This window comes from Oncorhynchus kisutch, unplaced genomic scaffold, assembly GCF_002021735.2.
Source record: "Oncorhynchus kisutch isolate 150728-3 unplaced genomic scaffold, Okis_V2 Okis09a-Okis19a_hom, whole genome shotgun sequence".
Taxonomy (NCBI): Eukaryota; Metazoa; Chordata; class Actinopteri; order Salmoniformes; family Salmonidae; genus Oncorhynchus; species Oncorhynchus kisutch.
In genome coordinates, this window is record NW_022261985.1 from 11,687,883 (window position 1) to 11,696,046 (window position 8,164).

General features: G+C 43.4%; 1 protein-coding gene across 2 annotated transcripts; it reads left to right on the forward strand.

Moving 5' to 3' along the window:
- Positions 1-3,981: 3,981 nt before the first annotated feature.
- Positions 3,982-7,790, forward strand: LOC116360590 (proline-rich protein 12-like). 2 transcript variants are annotated; one of them, XM_031815465.1, is made up of 6 exons: positions 4,096-4,425; positions 5,288-5,416; positions 5,552-5,872; positions 6,328-6,388; positions 6,513-6,554; positions 7,548-7,790. In XM_031815465.1, the coding sequence occupies exons 1-6, from the start codon at positions 4,230-4,232 to the stop codon at positions 7,612-7,614; spliced, it is 816 nt and encodes a 271-aa protein (XP_031671325.1). In that variant the 5' UTR covers positions 4,096-4,229; the 3' UTR covers positions 7,615-7,790. The 2 variants fall into 2 exon arrangements, with proteins under 2 accessions (XP_031671324.1, XP_031671325.1); XM_031815464.1 differs by having other exon boundaries at positions 3,982-4,425; positions 5,288-5,872.
- The last annotated feature ends 374 nt before the right edge of the window (positions 7,791-8,164 follow it).

The window sequence follows — 8,164 nt, forward strand, 5'->3', positions numbered from 1 at the left end:
AAGTGTTAAGAAAAATATTTACCAAAAAGAAACTATAAAACAACCATAAAAACAACACGATAATCACAGTGACAAGACAACCATAACAAACGGAGGATGATTGACAGGACAATACTCAACCAGACAGACAGACAATACAACAACATTTGGACAAGACAGTTATCAGTAATCCTATGGTGTAGCAGGATGCAATGAAAAACAAGGTTGAATATTATTTCATTCCATGGAGCATTTCCCCCTCATACAGGGCATTCAGAATGTATTCAGACCCCTTTTTCCACATTTTATGTTACAGCCTAATTTTAAAATGTATTCAATTGTCCCTGTCCCCCCCCCCCCCCCCATTCATCTACACACGATACCCAATAATGACAAAGCAAAAACAGGTTTTTAGGAATGTTTGCTAATTGAGCAATCGGGGGAGAAGGGCCTTGGTCAGGGAGGTGACCAAGAACCCGATGGTCACTCTGACAGAGCTCCAGAGTTCCTCTGTGGAGATGGGAGAACTTTCCAGAAGGACAACCATCTCTGCAGCACTCCACCAAATCAGGCCTTTATGGTAGAGTGGCCAGACGGAAGCCACTCCTCAGTAAAAGGCACATGCCAAAAGTAACCTAAAGGACTGAGAAATAAGGTTCTATGGTCTGATGAAACCAAGATTGAACTCTTTTTGGTATGAATGCCAAGAGTCACGTCTGGAGGAAACCTGGCACGAATCCCTACGGTGAAGCATGGTGGTGGCAGCATCATGCTGTGGGGATGTTTTTCAGTGGCAGGGACTGGGAGACAAGCTAGGATCGAGGGAATGTTGAACAGAGAAATCCTGCTCCAGAGCGCTCAGGACCTTAGACGGGGGGTGAAGGTTCATTTTCCAACATGACAGCGACCCTAAGTACACAGCCAAGACAACGCAGGAGTGGCTTCGGGACAAGTCTCTGAATTTCCTTGAGTGGCCCAGCCAGAGCTCAGACTTGAACCCGAACTAATATCTTGACGCTCCCCATCCAATCTGACAGAGGTTGAGAGGATCTGCAGAGAAGAATGGGAGAAACCCCCCAAATACAGTTGTGCCAAGCGTGTTGCATCATACCCAAGAAGACTCGAGGCTGTAATCGCTGTGAAAGGTGCTACAACAAAGTACTGAGTAAAGAGTCTGAATACTTATGTAAATGTTATATTTTTATAAGAACCTGTGTGTTGCTTTGCCATTGTGGGTAGATGTAGGGGATCCGTTTTAGAAAAGGGCTGTAACGTAAAGAAATGTGGCAAAGGTCACATGAATAATTTCCTTATGGCACTGTATATTCATTTAAATTAATATTGTTCAATCAAGTGTTGATATTTGGTTGCGTTGACAACCAAAAACAATTCAATATCACTTTTGAAATAGAATAAATAGCCTTTTAACCTGCCTCCTGCTGTTAAAGAATGGGATGAAGCCAGTGGTTCACCAGAGTTAAAGGCCTCCTAGAGACAACATCCTCTCCTACAACTACCCAGAGTTAAAGGCCTCCTAGAGACAACATCCTCTCCTACAGCTACCCAGAGTTAAATGCCTCCTAGAGACAACATCCTCTCCTACAACTACCCAGAGTTAAATGCCTCCTAGATACAACATCCTCTCCTACAACTACCCAGAGTTAAATGCCTCCTAGAGACAACATCCTCTCCTATAACTACCCAGAGTTAAATGCCTCCTAGAGACAACATCCTCTCCTACAACTACCCAGAGTTAAAGGCCTCCTAGAGACATCCTCTCCTACAACTACCCAGAGTTAAATGCCTCCTAGAGACAACATCCTCTCCTACAACTACCCAGAGTTAAAGGCCTCCTAGAGACATCCTCTCCTACAACTACCCAGAGTTAAATGCCTCCTAGAGACAACATCCTCTCCTACAACTACCCAGAGTTAAAGGCCTCCTAGAGACAACATCCTCTCCTACAACTACCCAGAGTTAAAGGCCTCCTAGAGACAACATCCTCTCCTACAACTACCCAGAGTTAAAGGCCTCCTAGAGACAACATCCTCTCCTACAACTACCCAGAGTTAAAGGCCTCCTAGAGACAACATCCTCTCCTACAACTACCCAGAGTTAAAGGCCTCCTAGAGACAACATCCTCTCCTACAACTACCCAGAGTTAAAGGCCTCCTAGAGACATCCTCTCCTACAACTACCCAGAGTGAGGGAGTTGAAACCAACAGATGCCATTTTGCAGCCTTTGCTGTTCACTAGGGCTTTCTTTGTAACATGTCCTACTTTGACAAAATAATGAATAATTCAAATGATCAAATCCCTTTTAATATCCAGTATCTATCGTATCACCTCGTAGTTAAATGTGAATGTTTGTAGTTAAACTCAGCTGTCAAATGCGTTAATTTTCAGCAAATTTAACATGTATAAATATTTGTATGAACATAACAAGATTCTACAACTGAGACATAAACTGAACAAGTTCCACAGACATGTGACTAACAGAAATGGAATAATGTGTCCCTGAACAAAGGGGGGATCAAAATCAAAGGTAACAGTCAGTATCTGGTGTGGCCACCAGCTGCATTAAGTACTGCAGTGCATCTCCTCCTCATGGACTGCACCAGATTTGCCAGTTCTTGCTGTGAGATGTTACCCTGCTCTTCCACTAAGGCACCTGCAAGTTCCAGGACATTTCTAATGGGAATGACCCTGCCCTCACCCTCCGATCCAACAGGTCCCAGACGTGCTCTATGGGATTGAGATCAGGGCTCTTCGCTGGCCATGGCAGAACACTGTGGGTACCACATGAGGGAGGAGGATATTTTCCCTGTAATGCACAGCGTTGAGATTGCCTGCAATGACAACAAGCTCAGTCCAATGATGCTGTGACACACCGACCCAGACCATGACAGACCCTCCACCTCCAAATCGATCCCGCTCCAGAGTACAGGCCTCGGTGTAACGCTCATTCCTTTGACGATAAACACGAATCCGACCATCACCCCCGGTGAGACAAAACAGCGACTTGTCAGTGAAGAGCACTTTTTGCCAGCGACGGTGGGTTTGTGCCCATAGATAACATTGTTGCCGGTGATGTCTGGTGAGGACCTGCCTTACAACAGGCCTACAATCCTGTGCACAATCCTGTGCAGGTGTTGTTACATGTGGTCTGATGCTGCGAGGACGATCAGCTGTCCGTCCTGTCTTCCTGTCTTAGGCGTCTCACAGTACGGACATGGCCACATCTGCAGTCCTCATGCCTCCTTGCAGCATGCCTAAGGCATGTTCACGCAGATGCGCAGGGACTCTGGGCATCTTTCTTTTAGTGTTTTTCAGAGTCAGTAGAAAGGCCTCTTTAGTGTCCTAAGTTTTCATAACTGTGACCTTAATTGCCTACCATCTGTAAGCTGTTGGTGTCTTAACGACCGTTCCACAGGTGCATGTTCATTAATTGTTTATGCATGGGAAACCGTGTTTAAACCCTTTACAATGAAGATCTGTGAAGTTATTTGGATTCATACGGATTATCTGTGAAAGCCGGGGTCCTGAAAAAGAGACGTTTCTGTCATTGACATGGTACCTTTTTGTGTCGTTCCATTCCAGACATGTTATCCATCTGCAAACACGGTGTTCCCTGACATGAACAGTACAGAGGAATACAATGCATGAAAACCCAACCGCATTGATGGGCCTCACGTTACTCTATACGTCATGTGATCAGTCAGAACAGGACAATGAAAATAATACTATTTTTAGCTCTTGTTGCGGGTTTCGGGTTTTCTCTCCGTTTCGAGAGATTACCTCTGGACACATAAGTAGTGTTATTAGGTGTGGCTCACTGCGATTGAAGTTACCTGGTGATTGTAGTCATGTGGTCGTGAGATACCCGTGAGAGTTGTTTGTCCTTATTGTGTGTCTAAAGTCTAAGCTAAAGCCTAACCTCCGTTTTCAGTAGGTCATGGTGCAACTTGTTTAACAAAGGAAAACCCTTTGTCGTACCATCACAAGGCAGTTTTTAAAGCGTTTCCCTTAGAGGGTCTGAACTGAGTGTTGAAACAAAATATTGGGTGGAGTTTTGTTACATTGACGTATTTCAAAGATCCAGCCTTACTTTAGATGGAAAAAAACCAAAAGGTAAGTACGAGTCTTGGTCACGTCACTCCCAAGAGGCTCTTGGGGCACCAAGAGTATATTTACTGTGCACTGTAATCTTCTCGTCTCAACCGAGGAAAGACAAGCCGGACAGAGACAACATGAAGATGCAGATGTTGGTGGTGTTGGCTGTAGCAGCCTTGGTCCCCAGTCTGTCTGAGGGACGGATCCTTTCCAAATGTGAGCTGAAGAACTTGTTGGAGAAGGAGGCCCTCAAATTCAACATGACTGGGGGAGCCGGAGTGACTGGGGGAGCCGGAGTGAAGAACCTGACAAACAACGATTTTGTGGCTAAAAGTAAGTTACATTACATAAACCCAATGGGGTTTTTTTTCCTTAAAAAAATAGGAATTATTTCTTAAATTATGTGGATTGGTATCCCAGAACACAGATTAAGCCTAATCCTGGACTAAGAAACGCTTTTAAAAAAAATATCGAGATTCTCAATTGAAATGACTTTTTATTCCAAGACTCGTCTAAATCAAATCAAATGTATTTATAAAGCCCTTCGTACATCAGCTGATATCTCAAAGTGCTGTACAGAAACCCAGCCTAAAACCCCAAACAGCAAGCAATGCAGGTGTAGAAGCACGGTGGCTAGGAAAAACTCCCAAGAAAGGCCAAAACCTAGGAAGAAACCTAGAGAGGAACCAGGCTATGTGGGGTGGCCAGTCCTCTTCTGGCTGTGCCGGGTGGAGATTATAACAGAACATGGCCAAGATGTTCAAATGTTCATAAATGACCAGCATGGTCGTATAATAATAAGGCAGAACAGTTGAAACTGGAGCAGCAGCACGGCCAGGTGGACTGAGGACAGCAAGGAGTCATCAAGTTAGGTAGTCCTGGGGCATGGTCCTAGGGCTCAGGTCCTCCGAGAGAGAGAAAGAGAGAAAGAAAGAGAGAATGAGAGAGAGCACACTTAGATTCACACAGGACACCGGATAAGACAGGAGAAGTACTCCAGATATAACAAACTGACCCCAGCCCCCCGACACATAAACTACTGCAGCATAAATACTGGAGGCTGAGACCGGAGGGGTCAGGAGACACTGTGGCCCCATCCGAGGACACCCCCGGACAGGGCCAAACAGGAAGGATATAACTAAATCTAAATCTGTGTGGGATTGAAGTAACACTACGTGTTTGTTGCCTCTTCCAGTCGTCTGCCACGTGGAGAAGGCCTCGGGTTTCAACACCAGTTTTGTGACTGCTTGGAGGGATGATGACGGCCCTACCCACCCTGCCAAGGTTAATGACCGCCATCGCCCTGAGCCCCCTCCTAAGAGGGGTAAGAGACATGCCGGGGATGATGTTGACCCAACCCACCCTGCTAACAATGATAACCACCCTACCCCTCCTCCCCGCCCTAACTACCCTACCCGCCTTACCCTTCCTACCCGCCCTGAGCAGCCTCCTAAGAGGGGTAAGAGACATGCCGGGGATGATGTTGACCCAACCCACCCTGCTAACAATGATAACCACCCTACCCCTCCTGCCCGCCCTAACCACCCTACCCCTCCTCCCCGCCCTAACTACCCTACCCGCCTTACCCTTCCTACCCGCCCTGAGCAGCCTCCTAAGAGAGGTAAGAGACACGCTGGGAATCACTTCACCTCAGGAGAGGAAGACTCCAGCGAAGAAGAGACCATGGGGACCCTCTACGGCTTGTTCCAGCTGAGCGATCGTGTGATTTGTTCCTCGGGCTCAACTCCATCGTTGAACCTTTGTCAGATGAACTGCAGTGGTGAGTTCAATGTGTTTGACCTGTCGGGAAAACTCCATGTATTAACGTGCTAAAGATGCACAACAGGATCATTGATAGAGTAGGTGGATGTTAGATTCAAATGGCTTGTGTGACAGTGTCAGTTATGCATCTCTAAAATGGCTGTGTCAGTTATGCGTCTCTAAAATGGCTGTGTCAGTTATGCATCTCTAAAATGGCTTGTGTGAAAGTGTCAGTTATGCATCTCTAAAATGGCTGTGTCAGTTATGCGTCTCTAAAATGGCTTGTGTGACAGTGTCAGTTATGCATCTCTAAAATAGCTTGTGTGACAGTGTCAGTTATGCATCTCTAAAATGGCTTGTGTGACAGTGTCAGTTATGCATCTCTAAAATGGCTGTGTCAGTTATGCATCTCTAAAATGGCTTGTGTGACCGTGTCAGTTATTGATCTCTGTTGGGCTTTTTGTTTCTCTCAAGCTTTGATTGATGACGACATAAGCGATGACTTTAACTGTGTGAAGACGATCAAACAGACAATGTGAGTGTTTTGGTTTTGAGGTGAATGTTTTCCCTCCACTTTCTCATTGTGTTAATATACTGTGTTTCTGCGCAGCAATTCTTATGAACTCATACATTGTGTTTCTTTCTCTCCATTCAAACAGGGAAAGTGGGCGTGGTCAACAAACTAAGGCTCTAAAGAGAATGTAAGTATGCAAATTAAAAATGTGTATTTTACATTTTGTAAATACATTTTTATTTCCATCTTATCAACGTGAGTTTATTGGTTTCGCATTCAATGTTTTTAAATGAGTGAAACATTCTGAGAGTGTCACTTTAGGATGTCCTTTAGTGAATTTAGGATGTCCTTTAGTGAATTTAGGATGTCCTTTAGTGAATTTAGGATGTCCTTTAGTGAATTTAGGATGTCCTTTAGTAAATTTAGGATGTCCTTTAGTGAATTTAGGATGTCCTTTAGTGAATTTAGGATGTCCTTTAGTGAATTTAGGATGTCCTTTAGTGAATTTAGGATGTCCTTTAGTGAATTTAGGATGTCCTTTAGTGAATTTAGGATGTCCTTTAGTAAATTTAGGATGTCCTTTAGTGAATTTAGGATGTCCTTTAGTAAATTTAGGATGTCCTTTAGTGAATTTAGGATGTCCTTTAGTGAATTTAGGATGTCCTTTAGTGAATTTAGGATGTCCTTTAGTGAATTTAGGATGTCCTTTAGTGAATTTAGGATGTCCTTTAGTAAATTTAGGATGTCCTTTAGTAAATTTAGGATGTCCTTTCGTAATTTAGGATGTACTTCAGTGAATTTAGGATGTCCTTTAGTGAATTTAGAGAATTTAGAATGTCCTTCAGTGAATTTAGAATGCCCTTTAGTGAATTTAGAATGCCCTTTAGTGAATTTAGAATGCCCTTTAGTGAATTTAGAATGCCCTTTAGTGAATTTAGAATGCCCTTTCGTGAATTTAGAATGCCCTTTCGTGAATTTAGAATGACCTTTAGTGAATTTAGAATGCCCATTAGTGAATTTAGAATGTCCTTTAGTGAATTTAGAATGTCCTTTAGTGAATTTAGAATGTCCTTTAGTGAATTTAGAATGTCTTTTCGTTTATTTAGGATGTCCTTTTAGTGATTGTATGCGAGCACCTCTAGGGCTGTAACTGAATATGGACATTTGAATTATCTTGTAGGATCAACCTGCTCTTCCAGAAGGAATGTGTCGCCACGGTGGCCTCCAGCTACTTCTCCAAGTGTTGAATCCCCCGATGTTAGACGACAATCCCCCCCCAATTTCAAAAAGATCCGAATTGGGCTGCCTGTGTTAATAATACAGCCATTGTGTGTAACAATTAGTTCTCATCAGCTTCATGTTCACAAAGTACACCGGAATAGAATGTAGCATGTAGAAAGAATAAAAATGAACATTACATTAATTTGGTTTGTTTCATTATCTGTTGTTGTTGAATTGCAAATAGCAGTTAAAACAAGGAATACCTTTCGATTAAACACTGGGATAAACAGCACCCTTCAAACAGCACATGGCCATGGCTAGAATGGATACAGCTTTTGTCAAATTTAAATCAAAAGGTTATTGTAATTTAATTTTTTGCATTTTAGCTAACCCAAACTCTTTTCCTGACCTTAAAGTATTTGTTTTAGCCTGACACGTTAATTATCCTAACCTGCTATGAAATGTCAAATCTGATTTAAAGCTATATCCTTTTTGTTAGTCAAAATCTCAGCACATGGCACACAGGACCCCAGTCAAGGCAGTCTTCCCACCTGGGTGTTTGGTTTGCTCTTTTAT

Excerpts from the sequence above, each read along its gene's own strand:
- LOC116360590 (XM_031815464.1), top strand. The coding sequence starts at position 4,230 with ATGAAGATGCAGATGTTGGTGGTGTTGGCTGTAGCAGCCTTGGTCCCC. Across the intron at positions 4,426-5,287 it reads CAACGATTTTGTGGCTAAAA|TCGTCTGCCACGTGGAGAAG; the intron begins GTAAGTTACATT and ends TGCCTCTTCCAG. Across the intron at positions 5,873-6,327 it reads TTGTCAGATGAACTGCAGTG|CTTTGATTGATGACGACATA; the intron begins GTGAGTTCAATG and ends GTTTCTCTCAAG.